Below are 20,734 nucleotides of genomic sequence, written 5' to 3' on the forward strand. Positions count from 1 at the left end.
GGATCCTCTCTAGTATCTGTCACTGAGGGTAGATAATCTATAAGTTAAAGACTGCCCCAGTGGGGATGGAATGTATTGTGTAGTGTCTGCAGTGGTGATAAAATGAGATGTCTTGAGAGCTCCAGTACTGTTGAGGGCACGCGATGCACTGGGAACCAAAGGAGTGATGGAATGTATTGTTTTGGGGCACTTACACACTCAGAGCATATAATGTATAGGGGTTACCATGAGATGATGAGACAGGTTGCATGGAAACCCACAGGTGTTAATGAAATGTAATGAATGGACAGCCACAGTTGAAGAGGGGATATGACATATAAGGATCTCCAATATTGTGTATTGAAATCAGCGGTGCTGATTTGATATAAAATGTGCATCATCCTATTGAATATGATGCTCATGGACCCCAGGGAGTGATGGGAGGGACTGTATGTAGGAGGAGCTTCCGAGCCAATGAGATATGATGTGGGTTGGCCACAGAGAGTGATGCAATAGGATGTGTGTAGGACCTGGGATGATAGGATATGATGCATGGGGAATAACGGTTTGTGAGTCATTGACTTGTTTGTTCTTGGTGCAGATGCAGGTGGCTGGGGAGCTGGAGTCAGAGCCCAAGGACCGGCTAGTGAATCACATGGCTATGCTGCTGGCCTTTATGGGTCTTGGCTTCTCCTATTACAGCGTTCGAAAGATGGTTCACCAAGCTGGCAGCCCTCCAGGACCATGAGCATCAGCTCGGAGGCACCCACGAACACCAGTCCAGGAGCCTTCAGGAGCATGAACCCAGCCCATCAGGCCCCGAGGAGAAGTGAAACCAATCCAGCAGCCCCATCACCATGGAGGCAGAGAAGACTTAGAGCAAAGGGGCTTAACACTGGGCTTCGATGACCCGAATTACACTCAAATAACAGATTTAAGGGGAAAAAACCTGAGGCAAACAGAAAGATACTCATGCAGCAGATCTGAGCATATCACTGTACTCTCCACACACTTCTGGGATATCCAAACATGGCTGGGCTAATCCCACTCGTTTTCACCAAGAGCAGACCCTTGGAATATTCATAGGTCCTATGGCACCCACAGACCAGACACATACACACCATACCTTACATTAAAGCACCATCCATGCCCGCCTATGCATAAATCTGTGCATAAACCTCTGATCGAAGCACAAAGCTCTGCCCTATGCAGCAAATCCTAGCATAGTGACTGATTTCCGAGGTAGCCACAGACATGCTAGCTGGTCACCCCCCTACCCAATTGACAAATGCTGGTACAGGACAATACCAATTATAGTTTACCAGGCATTTGCTTCTTCCCTAATTACAGCTTGCTATTTCTGAAGGCTTGAACTCAGGAAACTCTCCTACACTCAGGAAACTCATATAGTCCCATGTTTACAAGCTCTAGGGTTCAAGGGCTTCTCCTATCTTCTCAGCCGGATCTCTAGATCAAAAATGGTGGATTACCTTAATGCCCGCCGGCCTGCTTTTATATACTTAGTCTTAAGCAACCTAAAAAGTATAGGCCTTTGGCATCTTCCAACAAAGTTTGGAAAATTAGCTATATGAACACCAGACCAAGCAATGAACTGTAGTAAGTATGTTACATGTATCCCCATATGTGTATGGATAGATACACTTATGGAAAGACATCATCCAAGTCTTTATAACAGTTATCATTATGACTCGAGTTGTTTTTAAAATTCTAATAATGATGCAATTCTTTTATTGGTCTCAAATCGTATTGCGGTGGTGCCTATGAAATCTACCATACCTCACTTAAGAAACTAGACTTTTTTCCTGAGATGAAACAAGCTTTTGCTACTGTTTAGGAATGAGCTACACAATCTTTGTGATGATGAACTTCCACCACAGCCCAGCCATGAGGTAGACAGAACTACAAGGCACACATGTCCACAACTATCAGATCACACCACTTTTTAGAAAGACTACACAGCTAGCTAGACGGGTTTAGTTTAGAAACCCATATGGATGATTCTAGGACAGGAGGCACATTCAAAAAGTTAGTCAGAGAGAGCAGTACAGAAAAATTCATATTGGGCACAAACCCATCCTAACATATGGACATAACCGCATGTTTATGGAAGGTTTGTGTGGCGCTTACACCACGCAACAGGACGCAAGAGCGACGCAACTCTAAAGTTTGATTTATCAAGCCACCCAATGCCACCTTGCATGGCCTGATAAATCTTGAGTAATACAATGCAGTGCAAATCATTGCGATGCGTTAAGAGGTGTTCCATGGGTGAAGGGTGGGTGTTCCCATGCATCCATTATGGATTTTGGTGCATTCCCAGATTTACCATTACTGGTAGACCTGAAAATGCGTTGAAATGCTACCCTCCCCAGGTGAGGCGTAACAAGGAGAAATATCTTTATTTCTCGTCTTACTTCTTCTTTGTATGTGTGCTGCATCCTGCAGCACTCACTGAAAGTGGAAAAAGCCTCAGGGGATTGTTTTTGTGCAGGAAGGTGTCCCTTAATGCACAAAAACAATTCTGCTTACAATGCAGGCACCCTTGCACAATGATGCAAGGATGCCTGCGTTGGCGCTAGACAGCACATTGTTCACCAGCGGTGGGAAATGACAGGAATGCGCCTTATATTGTAAGTACGGCACAATCCAGCCCTTTCCCTATCACGCAGCGCAGCAAGGTGACTTGATGCGCTGTGTGAATATTTGTTAAATATGTTCCATAATTTTTAGAAATGTAATATATAAAAGTTTGTAACCCAAAATAAGATACACCAGAGCAATGTCTCTCTCACACCAGGCACACAGTCTCATGCAGCGTCATGGGGCTCCAGGGGTTCTCTTGCCCATCCTTCTCTTGTAAAACAATGCAGCGTAGGCTGACCTTCTCTTTCGAAGCCCACAACAACAGACATATAACACGGTACACCCATTTTAGCCCAATTTGGCATCTAAGTAATGAGTTGAGGCAGGGCCCATTGTGCTTCCATGGGAAATAGCAGATAGTAGAGAGAAAAGAAAGACGTACAGAGAACAGGCCGAAAAAAGTGATTATCAAATGTTTGACCCACCAATGGCGTCAAAAATCTAAAGATTTTTTTTTAAACTATCCATTCTGCTCTAGCTTAGAAGGGTGAAGGGCACACTGGGAAGTGATGTCCTAGCAGACGAAGTAATTTATTAATCCCCGTGTCTACATAACCCAGCGACTGTGAAATGTTGGTAGTGGCGCAGTAAGTAAACACCCCTCGTACGAGGGACCCAGCGACTGGCCTGCTTGTGCAGTGGGGCGGAAGAGATGTAGGCAGACTGGGACAATCCGCCCTGGCACAGGCGGCGGTGCGTGTGCTGCGCAGCACTGGCTGCCCGCTTCCCCTGGCATCCAGGGGCACAGCCCTAGCTACATTCGCTGATCTGCCTGTCATTCTAGCCCCCTGAGGGCAGGAATCTCGTGGGTCAGAGAGATGCGAAGCTTTTATCCGCCTCTAAACCTTATTATACAACAGGACGCCGCGTGGACAGGAACCAAAAACAATGATTAAAAAAAGCGGCTTTGAAAGATAATTCTGTGCTATTAACGCTTTCCATGCCGACGAGGACCGTCCCTTGGCCAGCGCTATGCGATAAAAAATAAAACAACGAAACAATTCGCTTCAAACCACCCTTATTTTCTGGAGCATGTTTAGTGTCGATTTTAGCTTAATTTAGTCAGTTTTTATGTTGCTAGATTTTGTCAAGTTGCCTTTTTGTTATTTTTCTTTACTGAACCTCTAGTACACCGATCTTCGAGATCCTCCCCAAAGGGATGCTGGCACATTCCACATATTGAAACTTCCCGATAGCCACACTTTGTAAGAGCATTTGGAAACCAGAGAAACAAAGAGAAGCTTCCATCAAGAATCGTAAACTCACTCTAGATAAAAAAATATCCACAATAATGGGGCCATCAGAGGGGTGCAGAAAACAGTCACCCCCATAGACACAGAAATAAAGTTGGTTCTATGTATGTAGGGCTTAAGTACCACATGGGCTGAGTGCTGGACTGGATGAGACAAGCAGAATTTGCACGTGCTCTTAAAAAGATATCTAATAAATAAAGTATATATAAAGAGTCTTAATGTTCTTAAATCTATTCACGATCATCCTGCTCCCCTTAATTTGTGTTCACCCAAGACTCGATTATCTCTTCTTGGTACGAAAATCAATGGTACTCTTTTCATCGACCTCAAAACATTGAAAGGCTGAGCCAGTCTTGTTTCACAGCATTCAAACGTGTGTTTTGCAGGGCATACAACAATCACTCAACCCACTGAGCTCTTTTACTGTCATCCTTTGTCTGGGGACCAGTGCTCAGTCAATTACTTTCCCTTAATCCCCTCTAAACTCCAGATTATATATCTCCTCTCGTATTGTGCGTTTCCCGCAATCCTTTTGTTCTCTCCATGTTGATGTCCGTCTGTTTCCGGGAGAGCTTTATTTGGTCTGTTGTTCTGTCATTCATATTTTTCTTCCGGCTCCTGCTGCATAAAGCATGGTGCAGTAGGAAAGCCCACTTCATCCATTGGCTAATTTAACTGTGATTGATGTCATTCTGCTCTTTTTCAAGGAGCACATTTGCTGACAACATAGCTCTCTTCACTATCAGAAACTACAATGTGAATGTGTTCTTTTTTAAGACAGAAACAAATATTTTTGTTTTTAGACTTTTTTTATATTGGCAGGGACCCCGCAGATTCCCAACAATACAGTTTTACAAAATAAATAAAAAAGACAAACAAAACAAGCATTGACAAAGCAACAAGGCTAGTAGCCAGGACCAGATTTATTAGCTTTACCAATGCTTGTTCAAAATGTATGCCGCCTCTTTCTTCACTTCTACATTCGACTTACGTTTGTCCTACCTGGTCTTTCAAAGTCAATTGTCAGTATTATGTCATCATGACAATTTGCTCAAAATAGCAGGTTGGAAAAATTAAAAGTTGTGCTGATTTCACAAATTCAGACAATAAACATTAGGACAAAATAGATTTTACATGCTCGTACAAAAACAGTACTGTTAAAGAATACAGAGATCTTACAGCTTTGGAAAGCAGACAAGTCACACCTATCTTAAATGCTCCAGCCCAAGTCTGGAGAAGTGAGGTTGACACCAGAAAGCAAGGTACATCAGAGAAAGGGTGCAGGGAACGGAGAATACACGAAGCTAACGGGTGGAAGCAAGGTTACTGAAGAGCTTCCTAAACTTCTTAGAACCATGACTAAATTTTTAGAACACCAGACTTTCATAGCCCACCTAGATTTAATGGACATGAGGTTGGGTGATTTTTTAAATATAATAGCAATTGATTGTAAATGTCACAACCTTGACCACACCCTTCGATATTGTACTGTGCGCAAGATATTGATCTACCCCAAAAGTGGCAGATGGTGAACTGCACTGGAGTCTGGCGCTGAAACAATTTTCAGAGTGGGATGCTCGCCTATGGTATTTATTTGCAAAAATGTCAAGGCCTCTAAAAAATATTGGGGTTGATACATGTATGAATGTATATATATATATATTCACTGAAAAAACCATAGGTTTCATGCACGGTATAGTTAGGAATTGGCATTTAAAAAACCTTTGAAATTCACTGAAAAAACCAAAGGTTTCAGGGGCGTTATAGTTAGGAATTGGCATTTAAAAAACCTTAGAAATTCACAGAAAAAAACATAGGTTTCAGGAGTGTTATAGTTAGCTGGACATTTCCCTCGTACAAAACCCTAGAAATTCCCCTGTTATAGTTAGTTCAGCTAACTATAACTCGCGCCCCCGCAATGCACTGCTGATGACGTCACATATTACATCACTCATGACATGGTCAGTGACATCACTGATGACATTACTGATGACATCTCAAATGACATCACTCATGACATCACTGATGACGTCATCCATGTGATAAATTAGTGCATCTTCTCACACCCTAATATAACCTTTGATACACCGACTCAAAATTTCAAACGGCCATTTTGACAACCATAGATACTCCAATACCAATAACTACACACCAACTCATTGACTTTTAGGTCTACATACATGTCCACTCACTCACCTGTACAGTCACTCATACTTACAGTCACTCTGTGCATTTATACACCTATATAGACACTCACACACCGCCAATCATCCATTGAGGTACTGACACATCTAGTCAGTCATGCAAATAATTAATCACAGTCCAATTTACTTACCTATACAGTTAAACACACTCAAGTTCACTTACTCATAAAAATACTAACAAATTCTGTGTCTTCCTGCAGAAAAACAAACAGTACATGACACAGATATCCTTGCACTATGGCGCATACAGCCACTCCCAAAATCACACACTCTCACATATAGATATAGTTATATACTCTTACACACATATACACTGCGTTTCACATATGTAGTTACTGACACATGTACAACTGAGATGTACATTCAATCACTAACACACCCATACATACACTTACTTAACCATACAGTCCATCAAAGATGCACTCTTAAAACCATGCACCCACTGAATCACCCACTCACACATCTAGTCACAGAGTCACACACACCCTACCCACACAAACACTCAGGCACCCATACAGATACTCAGACAACCAATCAATAACCCATATAGACACTCATATAGCTATTCACAAAACTATGCAGCCACTTATACACCAATACACAGACACATACAGACATTCACACAGTTTAGTCACTAGTCTGCAGTAAGATACATTTAATGACTCACTTATAGAGTCAGTTACGCACCTAGAAAATCATCCATTCACACACTTGTACACCCACTTATTTTTCAACAGGCCTTTCCCTATATATATTAAACATATTAAAACTGTTCAGAAACACATACTCAATGGATGATGTCATCAGTGATGTCATTTGAGATGTCATCAGTGATGTCATCAGTGATGTCACTGACCATGTCATGAGTGATGTAATATGTGACGTCATCAGCAGTGCATTGCGGGGGCGCGAGTTATAGTTAGCTGAACTAACTATAACAGGGGAATTTCTAGGGTTTTGTATGAGGGAAATGTCCAGCTAACTATAACACCCCTGAAACCTATGTTTTTTTCAGTGAATTTCTAAGGTTTTTTAAATGCCAATTCCTAACTATAACGCTTGAAACCTTTGGTTTTTTCAGTGAATTTCAAAGGTTTTTTAAATGCCAATTCCTAACTATAACGTGCATGAAAACTATGGTTTTTTCAGTGAATTTCAAAGGTTTTTTAAATGCTAATTCCTATCTATAACTTATCTCTAAAGATATCATGAAAAGCATTCTTTTTTAAAAGTAGGGTGCACATTAGTTTTGTGGAAAAGCATCTTTGTGATTGGTTAAGAAAAAGCAGTTTCAACGTGGAGTACATATCATAGGATAAAATTTGCTCAGCTCAACCACACCTGCTGGGGAACAGCCATTACAACGCGGTTTTTACCACGCGCAGCCATTACATCGCATGCGTTACAACGCATGCGATGTTACAACGCAATGCCATTACAACGCAAGTCTTTACATCGACTTGCGCTAGATGGCGTGCTAACATTACAAATAGTGTAGTTTACTACCCCAACACCTTCCCTACTGTTAAGTGGACTGGAGTTGGAATAGTAAATTGCACTTTTCTAATGTTAGCACGCCATCTAGCGCAAGTCGATGTAAAGACTTGCGTTGTAATGGCATAGCGTTGTAACATCGCATGCGTTGTAACGCATGCGATGTAACTGCACGCGTTGTAATGACACGCGTTGTAATGTCATACATCCCACCTGCTACTTGCATTTGGAAGGCACTGTTCGAACTTAAAACAATCGTCAACTTTTAACCTGCACATGTCGTTAAATGTTCAAGAAAATGTTACAAAAAAATATCGTAAAGTTTTAAAAAATTGATGAACTTTTAACCTGCACGTATTGTAGAATGTTCTAGAAAGTGTGTTGATAGAATACGTTGCACTTCTGACTTATATGTGTTGTTGAATATTAAAAAAAACGGTTCATATGGAAAATTAAAGAGAAACCAATAGAGAAGTTTTGAAACCTAAAAGATTCAAGGAACTATTCTAATTTATTCTTTACATGTATTTATGTGTGCAGCAACAAAATTATAGACACAACAGCACTAGGAAGAGGAAGAAGCAGGGAGTGGGGGGACGGGGGATATGGGCAGAATGGCACACATGCAAAATTAAGTACAGCACAAGTATAGACAAATAATGGCCAAAATGAAACACACTAACTAGGAGCACAAGTCACACAACCCGCCAACATCACACCACTGAACGAGCATAGAAGTGAAAACCACACTGTATTCATACAGGATGTGTACAAAGGCCAGTCGTTGGTGTTGTGGGATGTCTGCGACCGTGGTCATCATGGATGAGATGCCCAGCATGTGGCACATGGTCGAGTTCACTGTGTGTTATGCTGCCAAACGGCTGCTCCTCCCTCCCACGAGCCCCCACACTTTTGTACAGTGCGCTGTTGTATCTTGTGCATTCGTACGGCACACCATTGTAATGCCTATTTGCGCATGTCCTGCTACATTCCAACTACAACATCACAGTGAAGTTTGGAGGTGGTGCATGCCACTTTACAACATCGACTGCTGCGGCTCTTGAAACAGGCCACACCACAACACAGAGACACACTCACTTCCTGTACACGGACATGTCCGAGACACCCCGTTCCCCTTGCCGGAAAGGCACACCCCTCCACTGACCTGTGAACCCCAGACCAGCACACGCCAGTTGTGCATGCAGGAGGATGCGTGCGTAGCTACACATCCAGGCTCACTGCCAACGCTGAGGTGACAGCACACTGTGATGTTGCAGGGCTTGTGCCTATCATGCTAAGACAATGACCACAGGGACACACTTACTAAGATGTGGGTTTGGGGGGCATTGGCGGTCCTGGAGTTGTTGAGATAAGTCTTCTGGCCCTCATGGGTATCCCTGTATCATGCTCATTGACCCTATGGCACCTGTGGGTGTTCCGGTGTGGCTCTTGACTGTGTTCCCTTTAATGGTGCAGGTAGTTGTCCTGCTTAACACCAGCAGAAAGCAGGTGTAAAATCCCTGGTGCTAACATGTCTTATCGCCGGAATTTGTTTCGCATTGCAATTGGTGTGAAAGTTGTGATGTGATTTTTTTTCGTGTGCAGAACAATATACCAACTGAGCAGTGTATCTCGTCAAGATCCAGCACTTGACGCACTATTCCCAATCAATATAAATACAATGAGATTTCTTAATAGATTTTGTGTGTACACTGTAAGTGCAGCCAATACGTCAGTGCAATACAATACAGGATTTTAGTATTTAGAATAAATCGGAAAGGTGCATCTCGTGTCTTTTTGCACAGGAACGGCTACTCTCCATTTCATTATCAGCACTTTAACGGAAGTAAAGTTGACATAAATCTAACACACTATTCAGAAGTTGGTGCAAACTGCAGATATCACCAGTATTCCAGCGATAAGTGCCCCAAAATTTAACACCATGGTGGACTCCATCAAATAACAGTAATAAGAACAAGGAAGAGTCACACAGCAGTTAAGAGAACAACCAAAAACATCATAAATTTTTTTTTCAAACTTTATTTTTTATAATATTAAATATATAAACGATAAACTATTTTCAAACTTTTTTTTTATTAACATAAATATAAACAATAAACTAATAAACAAAATGTAACAACAATAATACAAAATAACAAGGCGGAACACTCCTGTGGGAACCACGGATGTCGACGACAGACCTGGAAAATCAGAAAGATTGTTAAAAAAAACAAACATGGTATTCTCAACAAAATACCACAAGAAACAAATCACAGATATATAAAATGCATACAGCTAACCAAATTTTATAAGTTTAACTTATAAAAACTGTAAATGTTGCAGCTTCAAAATATTTACCGAATCTGAGGAATTTCTTTTGCAGAAGGCACCACGCCCACAACGTTTTTCTTCAGTTGTGTGGAAATTTTTTACATTTCCAAGGGGCAAACAAAGACCAATGCCACCTTCGTCACTCGTAAGATTTGCCAAAGAGTTCTGTTACGAGGGGATCCTAACAAAAAATACTCGTGCAGCACAGCAAGTATGATGAAACACCTAAGGACCCTTCATCCAAACAATCTTGCACGAGAAGAGTGCAAACAGATGAGAAACACTCCTGTTCTGTATCTGTAAAAAAAAAATCACAAATAAATGTATATTAATAACTTTCAAATTTATACTATTCCATTACTGTACAAACACATTTTATATAAAAACTGACTAAGAAACTATAGCCCTGAACCACAAGTGTGAGGATCGTTAAAACACTACATGCATAGTGCATACTACTTTGAAGTAGTTCATGCCCTAAAGCCTACCTCACTTAAAGACTACATGCTAACTGACTAAATGATTACAGTACTATAAGGAGACACACTGGGAGAGTGACAGGGTGTTTGCTAGAAGAGTATGAATACTAACTAGGGAATTGAAGGCGTGAAACACAACTGTGTAGGTGATTAGAGGACTGCATCCATACTGCATAGGCATTTAAATCAGTCCATGTGCTAAGGCCTGGCCCACTGCATGACTACTTGGGTACTGACTGAATGATTAGAGTACAGCAAGGAGAGTGCCTAGGTGAATTTATAAGTGCTAGGCTTTTCGCACAGGGAATGGATTAGTACTTGGTACTGAACGGGTCACTAGAGGAGTGCAAAGGCAGTGACAAGTGCTGGACTGTATGGATACTGACTAGGAAATTGAAAGTGTGAAAGACAAGTGTCTAGGTGGTTAGAAGACTGCATGCATAGTGCATAGGGGTTTGAAGCAGTCCATGTTCTAAGGCCTGGCTCAGTGTATGAATACTTAGGCACTGACTGAATGATTAGAGTACTGCAAAGATAGTATCTTGGTGAATTTATAAGTGTTTGGGGTTTATCACAGTGAATGGATTAGTACATGGTGCTGAATGGGTCACTAGAGGACTGCAAAGGGAGTGACAGGGTATTTTGTGGAAGTGTATGGATACTGACTAGTGAATTGAAGGTGAGAAAGACAATTGTGTAGGTGGTTAGAGGACTGCATGCATAGTGGATAAGGGTTTGAAGCAGTCCATATACTAAGGCCTGGGTCACTGGATGAGTACTTGGGTACTGACTGAATGATTAGAGTACTGCAAGGAGAGTGCCTGGGTGAATTTATTAGGGTTTGGCGCAGTGAATGGATTAGTACATGATGTTGAATGGGTCACTAGAGGAGTGCAAGGGGAGTGACAGGGTGTTTGCTGGAAGTGAACGGATACTGACTGGGGAATTGAAGGTGTGAAAGACAAGTGTGTAGATGGTTAGAGGACTGCATGCATAGTGGATAGTGGTTTGAAGAAGTCCATGTGCTAAGACCTGGCTCAGTGCATGAATACTTAGGCAGTGACTGAATCATTAGAGTACTGGTAAGAGAGTGTCTTGGTGAATTTATAAGTGTTTGGCTTTTAGAACAGTGAATGGATTAGTACATGCTGTTGAATGGGTCTCTAGAGAACTGCAAAGGAAGTGACAGGATGTTTCCTGGAAGTGTATGGATACTGACTAGGGAATTGAAGGTGTAAAAAACAAGTGTATAGTATGTTAGAACACTACATGCATACTGCATAGACATTTAAAGCAGCATATTTGGTACTTAGAAACTGACTAAATAATCAGACTACTTCTAGGACAGTGCTTAGGTAAAACTTTTAAATTTTCAGTTCTGCCACGGTGAACAGAATAGTACATGGCACTGCACCTTAGTGTCAAACCCTGACTCATTTTATCAATGCATAAGCAAAGACTAGCTTCTAATGCTACTAAAACTTGACAACATGAGAGGTTTTAAATTAGTTATCTGTCAGCAAATACACGATGTTACCAAATGCTTCTCTCACAGTGGTTCTCAAATGCACACAGACTCACAGTGTGATTCTAGACAACAACCACTATACCTAGGAGTTTACCAAAAATCATTCACTACTGTGGAAGTGGTAAGGGAACTGCACACAATCTTCATATTTCAGGACTGCACTTTTATGTCAAAGCCTGACTCATATAATCAAAGCATAAGCAAAGACTGGCTTCTAATGCTACTAAAACTTCACAATATGACTGGTTTTAAAACAGATATCTGTCCGCAAATACACAATGTTACCAAATGTTTCTCTCACAATCCTTACCCAAATGCACACAGACTCACAGTGTGATTTTAAACAAGCAACACTATCCTAGGACTTTACCAAAACTCATTAACTAGTCTGGAAGAGTTAATGGTACTGCACACAATCTACATATTTAAGTACACCACATCAGTGTCAAAGCATGACTCATTTAATCAACGCATAAGCAAAGACTGGATTCTAATCCTACTAAAACTTCACAACATGACAGGTTTTAAAACAGTTATCTGTCAGCAAATACACGATGTTACCAAATGCTTCTCTCACAGTGATCCCAAATACACACTAACTCACAGTGTGATTCTAGACAAGCACCACTATCCCTATGAGTTTACCAAAACTCATTCACTACAGTGCAAGTGGTAAGGGAACTGCACACAATCTACATGTTTCACAACTGCAATTTACTGTCAATGCCTGACTCATATAATGAAAGCATAAGCCATTACAGTCTTCTAATGCTACTAAAACTTGACAACATGACATGTTTTACAACACTTATCTGTCAGCAAATACACACTGTTACCAAAACCTTCTCTCACAGTGGTTCCCAAATGCACACAGACTCACAGTGTGATTCTAGACAAACAACACTATCCCTAACAGTTTACCAAAACTCATTCACTACAGTGGAAGTGGTAAAGGAACTGCACACAATCTACATATTTCACGACTACACTTTAATGTCAATGCCTGACTAATTTAATCAACGCATAAGCAAAGACTGGCTTCTAATGCTACTAAAACGTGACAACATGACAGGTTTTAAAACAGTTATCTGTCAGTAAATACACGATGTTACCAAATGCTTCTCTCACAATCCTTACCCAAATGCACACAGACTCACAGTGTGATTTTAGACAATCAACACTATCCTAGGACTTTACCAAAACTCATTTACTACTGTGGAAGGGGTAAGGGGACTGCACACAATCTACATATTTAAGTACAGCACATCAGTGTCAAAGCATGACTCATTTAATCAACATATAAGCAAAGACTGGATTCTAATGCTACTAAAACTTCACAAGATGACAGGTTTTAAAACAGTTATCTGTCAGCAAATACATGATGTTACCAAATGATTCTCTCACACCGATCCCAAATACACACTAACTCACAGTGTGATTCTAGACAACCACCACTATCCCTATGAGTTTACCTAAACTCATTCACTACAGTGCAAGTGGTAAGGGAACTGCACACAATCTACATATTTCACGACTGCAATTTACTGTCAATGCCTGACTCATTTAATGAAAGCATAAGCCATAACTGTCTTCTAATGCTACTAAAACTTGACAACATGACTGGTTTTAAAACAGTTATCTGTCAGCAAATACACGATGTTACCAAATGCTTCTCTCACAATCCTTACCCAAATGCACACAGACTCACAGTGTGATTTTAGACAATCAACACTATCCTAGGAGTTTACCAAAACTCATTCACTAGTCTGGAAGAGTTAATGGTACTGAACACAATCTACATATTTAAGTACAGCACATCAGTGTCAAAGCATGACTCATTTAATCAACGCATAAGCAAAGACTGGATTCTAATGCTACTAAAACTTCACAACATGACAGGTTTTAAAAAAGTTATCTGTAAGCAAATACATGATATCACCAAATGATTCTCTCACACTGATCCCAAATACACACTAACTCACACTGTGATTCTAGACATGCACCACTATCCCTAGGAGTTTCCCAAAACTAATTCACTACAGTGCAACTGGTAAGGGAACTGCACACAATCTACATATTTCAGGACTGCACTTTTCTGTCAAAGCCTGACTCATTTAATCAAATCAAAGCCATAACTGTCTTCTAATGCTATTAAAACTTCACAACATGACAAGTTAAAACAGTTATCTGTCAGTAAATACACAATGTTACCAAATGCTTCTCTCACAGTGGTTCCCAAATGCACACAGACTCACTGTGTGATTCTAGACAAACAACACTATCCCTTGCACTATACCAAAACACATTTCTTCATCTAGAAGTAGTACTACATTTTAGTATAGAAACATAACATAACTCATTTCACAAATTCATAAACAACGACTGGTTTCTAATTCTACCAAAATATAAAAACAGCACAGTTATCTGTCTACAAACACATGAAAAACACAAATGCTTATCACAGAATGGTTTCTACATGCACACACATTGTAGAGAAAAAAAGTACTCCCTGCACTTTAGCAGGAAAAATACATTAGTCTGATTAAAATCAAAATAGTCTACATACATCCCCTCACAATTAAATAACTCATCTTGCAAGTTCTTCTGTAGATTAAGATGTATATCAATCACTCACCATATTTTCTTTTACAGAATCTCTGCACTGTGCACCTCTCAGCAAAAGCAAAGAATGGAAAAGTTTCCCTTTCATTTTCCACACATATACATGTAAACATCAAATCACAATCCTTCGCACATAAACTCAAAAGCAAACACACATTTCTATTGGTTAAACATTTCAACCCTTTCCAACTGAAATACATTTCAACCCTTCCCCCAATCTGCCTTCTGCCTGTTACCATAGAAACAGGTCATGGAACACTGCACTGAGCTCACAGGTCACAAGTTCAGCACACAATGTTCCTACACAAGACAGGAAGTGTGCTTGACTTTTCAACATATCAGCTTATCATATATAATGTTCCTTCCATTCTGTTTTTGTTAACCAATAACAATCATACCTTTAAAAAACAGAAATATACACCCTACCTTTCAGTGTAGAAAGTTGTCATATAACCAATGATTTCTTGTCGTTTTTCAAAAAACGTTGCCGTGGATCCGCGCACCCACCGCGAGAGAATCCGTGCATCCAACGCGATAGGATGCGCGCACCGTGCGCGCATTTCCCGGTTTAAAAAAAAGAAAAAGGGGGGGCCCCAGGGTGTCTTTCTGGAACCCCCTAAGCACCTCTAGAGGGTCAGAGTATTTCCACTCTGCCCCCTTTATATGTTTTACACACTTATTCCCCTTGCATCTTCAGCCTCTCTTCTACCGAGGCAGAAAATGGCCGCCAACAGTTCCTGGTTTCGAATGTAGAGAGACAATCGACAGCCAATTAGCATTCAGCGCGCGATCGTGAGGGTGCGCGCTCGGTTCGGGGAGGGTGCGCTTATGGTGCGGGTACGGTCCGCGGATCCTCTGCGGCCATAGATATCACTAACTTTTTACCCTAATTTTCTCAGGAACTACTGAACAGATTCACACCATATATGCAAAAGGCACGAGTCCGAACAGAGGACTACCTCTTTGCCAAATTTGGTGTCATTCCGTTCAGCGGTTCGGGCTGTAGCTGCGACAACAGATCCTATGGGAAATTGCATGGGGAAAATGCGTTTTGGGACCCCCCCTTTTTCTCGGCCCCCGCTTGACGGATCACCGCAAAGCTTTCAGGGTAGGAGCGGAGCGGAGCTGGCCAAAAGTTTGGAAAATTTCGCGAGGATTCGTCAACCTCTCTACATTCGAAACCAGGAACTGTTGGCGGCCATTTTCTGCCTCGGTAGAAGCGAGGCTGAAGATGCAAGGGGAATAAGTGTGTAAAACATATAAAGGGGGCAGATTGGAAATACTCTGACCCTCTAGAGGTGCTTAGGGGGTCCCAAAAGGACCCCCTGGGGCCCCCTTTTTAAAAAAAAAAAAAAAAGGGGAAATGCGCGCACGGTGCGCGCATCCTGTCGCATTGGATGCACGGATTCTCTCGGGGTGGGTGCGCGGATCCACGTCAACGTTTTTTGAAAAACGACAAGAAATCATTGGTTGTATGACAACTTTCTACACTGAAAGATAGGGTGTATATTTCTGTTTTTTAAAGGTATGATTGTTATTGGTTAACAAAAACAGATTGTAAGGAACATTATATTTGATAAGCTGATATGTTGAAAAGTCAAGCCTTTGGGTAAGGATTGTGAGAGAAGCATTTGGTAACATCGTGTATTTGCTGACAGATAACTGTTTTAAAACCAGTCAGGTTGTCAAGGTTTAGTAGCCTTAGAAGACAGTTATGGCTTATGCTTTCATTAAATGAGTCAGGCATTGACAGTAAATTGCAGTCGTGAAATATGTAGATTGTGTGCAGTTCCCTTACCACTTGCACTGTAGTGAATGAGTTTTGGTAAACTCATAGGGATAGTGGTGCTTGTCTAGAATCACACTGTGAGTTAGTGTGTATTTGGGATCAGTGTGAGAGAATCATTTGGTAACATCATATATTAGCTGACAGATAACTGTTTTAAAATCTGTCATGTTGTGAAGTTTTAGTAGCATTAGACCCCAGTCTTTGCTTATATGTTGATTAAATGAGTCATGCGTTGACACTGATGTGCTGCACTTAAATATGTAGATTGTGTGCAGTCCCCTTACCCCTTCCACAGTAGTGAATGAGTTTTGGTAAAGTCCTAGGATAGTGTTGATTGTCTAAAATCACACTGTGAGTCTGTGTGCATTTGGGTAAGGATTGTGAGAGAAGCATTTGGTAACATCGTGTATTTACTGACAGATAACTGTTTTAAAACCTGTCATGTTGTCAAGTTTTAGTAGCCTTAGAAGACAGTTATGGCTTATGCTTTCATTAAATGAGTCAGGCATTGACAGTAAATTGCAGTCGTGAAATATGTAGATTGTGTGCAGTTCCCTTACCACTTGCACTGTAGTGAATGAGTTTTGGTAAACTCATAGGGATAGTGGTGCTTGTCTAGAATCACACTGTGAGTTAGTGTGTATTTGGGATCAGTGTGAGAGAATCATTTGGTAACATCATATATTAGCTGACAGATAACTGTTTTAAAATCTGTCATGTTGTGAAGTTTTAGTAGCATTAGAACCCAGTCTTTGCTTATATGTTGATTAAATGAGTCATGCGTTGACACTGATGTGCTGCACTTAAATATGTAGATTGTGTGCAGTCCCCTTACCCCTTCCACAGTAGTGAATGAGTTTTGGTAAAGTCCTAGGATAGTGTTGTTTATCTAGAATCACACTGTGAGTCCGTTTCCATTTGGGAACCACTGTGAGAGAAGCGTTTGGTTACATCGTGTATTTGCTGACAGATAAGTGTTGTAAAACATGTCATGTTGTCAAGATTTAGTAGCATTAGAAGACAGTTATGGCTTATGCTTTCATTATATGAGTCAGGCATTGACAGTAAATTGCAGTCGTGAAATATGTAGATTGTGTACAGTTCCCTTACCACTTGCACTGTAGTGAATGAGTTTTGGTAAACTCATAGGGATAGTGGTGCTTGTCTAGAATCACACTGTGAGTTAGTGTGTATTTGGGATCACTGTGAGAGAAGCATTTGGTAACATCATGTATTTGCTGACAGATAACTGTTTTAAAACCTGTAATATTGTGAAGTTTTAGTAGGATTAGAATCCAGTCTTTGCGTATGCGTTGATTAAATGAGTCATGCTTTGACACTGATGTGGTGTACTTAAATATGTAGATTGTGTGCAGCATCATTAAATCTTCCAGAGTAGTGAATGAGTTTTGGTAAACTCCTAGGATAGTGTTGCTTGTCTAAAATCACACTGTGAGTCTGTGTGCATTTGGGTAAGGATTGTGAGAGAAGCATTTGGTATCATCGTGTATTTGCTGACATATACCTGTTTTAAAACCGGTCATGTTGTGAAGTTTTAGTAGCATTAGAAGCCAGTCTTTGCTTATGCTTTGATTATGTGAGTTAGGCTTTGACATAAAAGTGCAGTTCTGAAATATGAAGATTGTGTGCAGTTCGCTTAGCACTTCCACAGTAGTGAATGATGTTTGGTAAACTCCTAGGTATCGTGGTTGTTGTCTAGAATTACACTGTGAGTCTGTGTGCATTTGAGAACCACTGTGAGAGAAGCATGTGGTAACATCGTGTATTTGCTGACAGATAACTAATTTAAAACCTCTCATGTTGTCAAGTTTTAGTAGCATTAGAAGCTAGTCTTTGCTTATGCATTGATAAAATGAGTCAGGGTTTGACACTAAGGTGCAGTACCATGTATTATTCTGTTCACTGTGGCAGAAATGAAAATTTAAAAGTTTTACCTAAGCACTGTCCTAGAAGTAGTCTGATTATTTAGTCAGTTTCTAAGTACCAAATAGACTGCTTCAAATGTCTATGCAGTATGCATGTAGTGTTCTAACATACTATACACTTGTCTTTTACACCTTCAATTCCCTAGTCAGTATCCATACACATCCAGGAAATATCCTGTCACTTTCTTTGCAGTCCTCTAGTGACCCATTCAGCACCATGTACTAATCCATTTACTGTGCTAAAACCCAAACACTTATAAATTCACCAAGATACTATCTTTGCAGTACTCTAATCATTCAGTCAGTGCCTAAGTATTCATACACTGAGCCAGGCCTTAGCACATGGACTGCTTCAAACCCTTATGCACTATGCATGCAGTCTTCTAACCACCTAGACATTTGTCTTTCACACTTTCAATTTCCTAGTCAGTATCCATACAGTCCAGCACTTGTGACTGCCTTTGCACTCCTCTAGTGACCCATTCAGTACCAAGTACTAATCCATTCCCTGTGCGAAAAGCCTAGCACTTATAAATTCACCTAGGCACTCTCCTTGCTGTACTCTAATCATTCAGTCAGTACCCAAGTAGTCATGCAGTGAGCCAGGCCTTAGCACATGGACTGCTTTAAATACCTATGCAGTATAGATGCAGTCCTCTAATCACCTATACAGTTGTGTTTCACACCTTCAATTCCCTAGTTAGTATTCATACTCTTCTAGCAAACACCCTATCACTCATCCAGTGTGTCTCCTTATAGTACTGTAATCATTTAGTCAGTTAGCATGTAGTCTTTTAGTGAGGTAGGCTTTAGGGCATGAACTGCTTCAAAGTAGTATGCACTATGCATGTAGTGTTTTAACAATCGTCACACTTGTGGTTCAGGGCTATAGTTTCTTAGTCAGTTTTTATATAAAATGTGTTTGTACAGTAATGGAATAGTATAAATTTGAAAGTTATTAATATACATTTATTTGTGATTCTTTTTTACAGATACAGAACAAGAGTGTTTCTCATCTGTTTGCACTCTTCTCGTGCAAGATTGTTTGGATGAAGAGTCCTTAGGTGTTTCATCATACTTGCTGTGCCGCACGAGTATTTTTTGTTAGGATCCCCTCGTAACAGAACTCTTTGGCAAATATTGCGAATGAAGAAGGTGGCATTGGTCTTTGTTTGCCCCTTGGAAAAAGTTAGAAATTTCTTCACCGCTGATAAAAACGTTGTGGGCGTGGTGCCTTCTGCAAAAAAATTTCCTCAGATTCGGTAAATATTTTACAGCGGCAACATTTACAGTTTTTGTAAGTTAAACGTATACAATTTTGTTAGCTGTATACATTTTATATATCTGTGATTTGTTTCTTGTGGTATTTTGTTGAGAATACCATGTTTGTTTTTTTTAACAATCTTTCTGATTTTCCAGGTCTGTCGTCGACATCCGTGGTTCCCACAGTAGTGTTCCGCCTTGTTGTTTTGTATTATTGTTGTTACATTTTGTTTATTAGTTTATTGTTTATATTTATGTTAATAAAAAAATAAAGTTTGAAAATAGTTTATCGTTTATATATTTATTATTATAAAAAATAAAGTTTGAAAAAAAAAATAATAATGTTTTTGGTTGTTCTCTTAACTGCTGTGTGACTCTTTCTTGTTCTTATTACTGTTATTTGATGGAGTCCACCATGGTGTTAAATTTTGGGGCACTTATCGCTGGAATACTGGTGATATCTGCAGTTTGCACCAACTTCTGAATAGTGTGTTAGATTTATCTCAACTTTGCTTCCGTTAAAGTGCTGATAATGAAATGGAGCGTGCAAAAAGACACGAGGTGCACCTTTGCGATTTATTCTAAATACTAAAATCCTGTATTGTATTGCACTGAGGTATTGGCTGCACTTACAGTGTACACACAAAATCTATTAAGAAATCTCATTGTATTTATATTGATTGGGAATAGTGCATCAGGTGCTGGATCTTGACGAGATACACTGCTCAGTTCGTATATTGTTGTGCACACGAAAAAAATCACATCACAACTTTCACACCAATTGCAATGCGAACCAAATTCCGGCAATAAGACACATTAGCACCAGGGATTTTACACCTGCTTTCTGCTGGTGTTAAGCAGGACAACTACCTGCACCATGAAAGGGAACACAGCCAAGAGCCACACCAGAACACCCACAGGTGCCATAGAGTCAATGAGCATGATACAGGGATACCCATGAGGGCCAGAAGCCTCATCTCAACAACTCCAGGACCGCCAATGCCCCCCAAACCCACATCTTAGTAAGTGTGTCCCTGTGGTCATTGTCTTAGCATGATAGGCACGAGCCCTGCAACATCACAGTGTGCTGTCACCTCAGCGTTGGCAGTGAGCCTGGATGTGTAGCTACGTACGCATCCTCCTGCATGCACAACTGGCGTGAGCTGGTCTGTCGTTCACAGG

The 20,734-nt window shown here is 40.5% G+C and overlaps 1 protein-coding gene across 3 annotated transcripts in view; it reads left to right on the top strand.

Annotated features, from left to right (window-relative positions):
• Positions 1-4,106, top strand: part of ZNF593OS (ZNF593 opposite strand) — an 81,922-nt gene extending 77,816 nt beyond the window's left edge. For 2 of the 3 annotated variants that reach the window (XR_014979884.1, XR_014979883.1), the window contains exons 3-4: positions 581-2,959; positions 3,028-4,106. Coding sequence is in view for 1 of the 3 variants with exons in the window: in XM_085647777.1 (XP_085503903.1) it covers positions 581-727 (147 nt within the window). In the remaining 2 variants the exon portion in view is untranslated. Of the gene's footprint in view, positions 1-580 lie in introns of all 3 variants that reach the window. The other variant, XM_085647777.1, reaches the window with a different exon arrangement.
• The last annotated feature ends 16,628 nt before the right edge of the window (positions 4,107-20,734 follow it).

This window comes from Triturus cristatus, chromosome 3_2 (genome assembly GCF_964204655.1).
Source record: "Triturus cristatus chromosome 3_2, aTriCri1.1, whole genome shotgun sequence".
NCBI classification, from domain to species: Eukaryota; Metazoa; Chordata; class Amphibia; order Caudata; family Salamandridae; genus Triturus; species Triturus cristatus.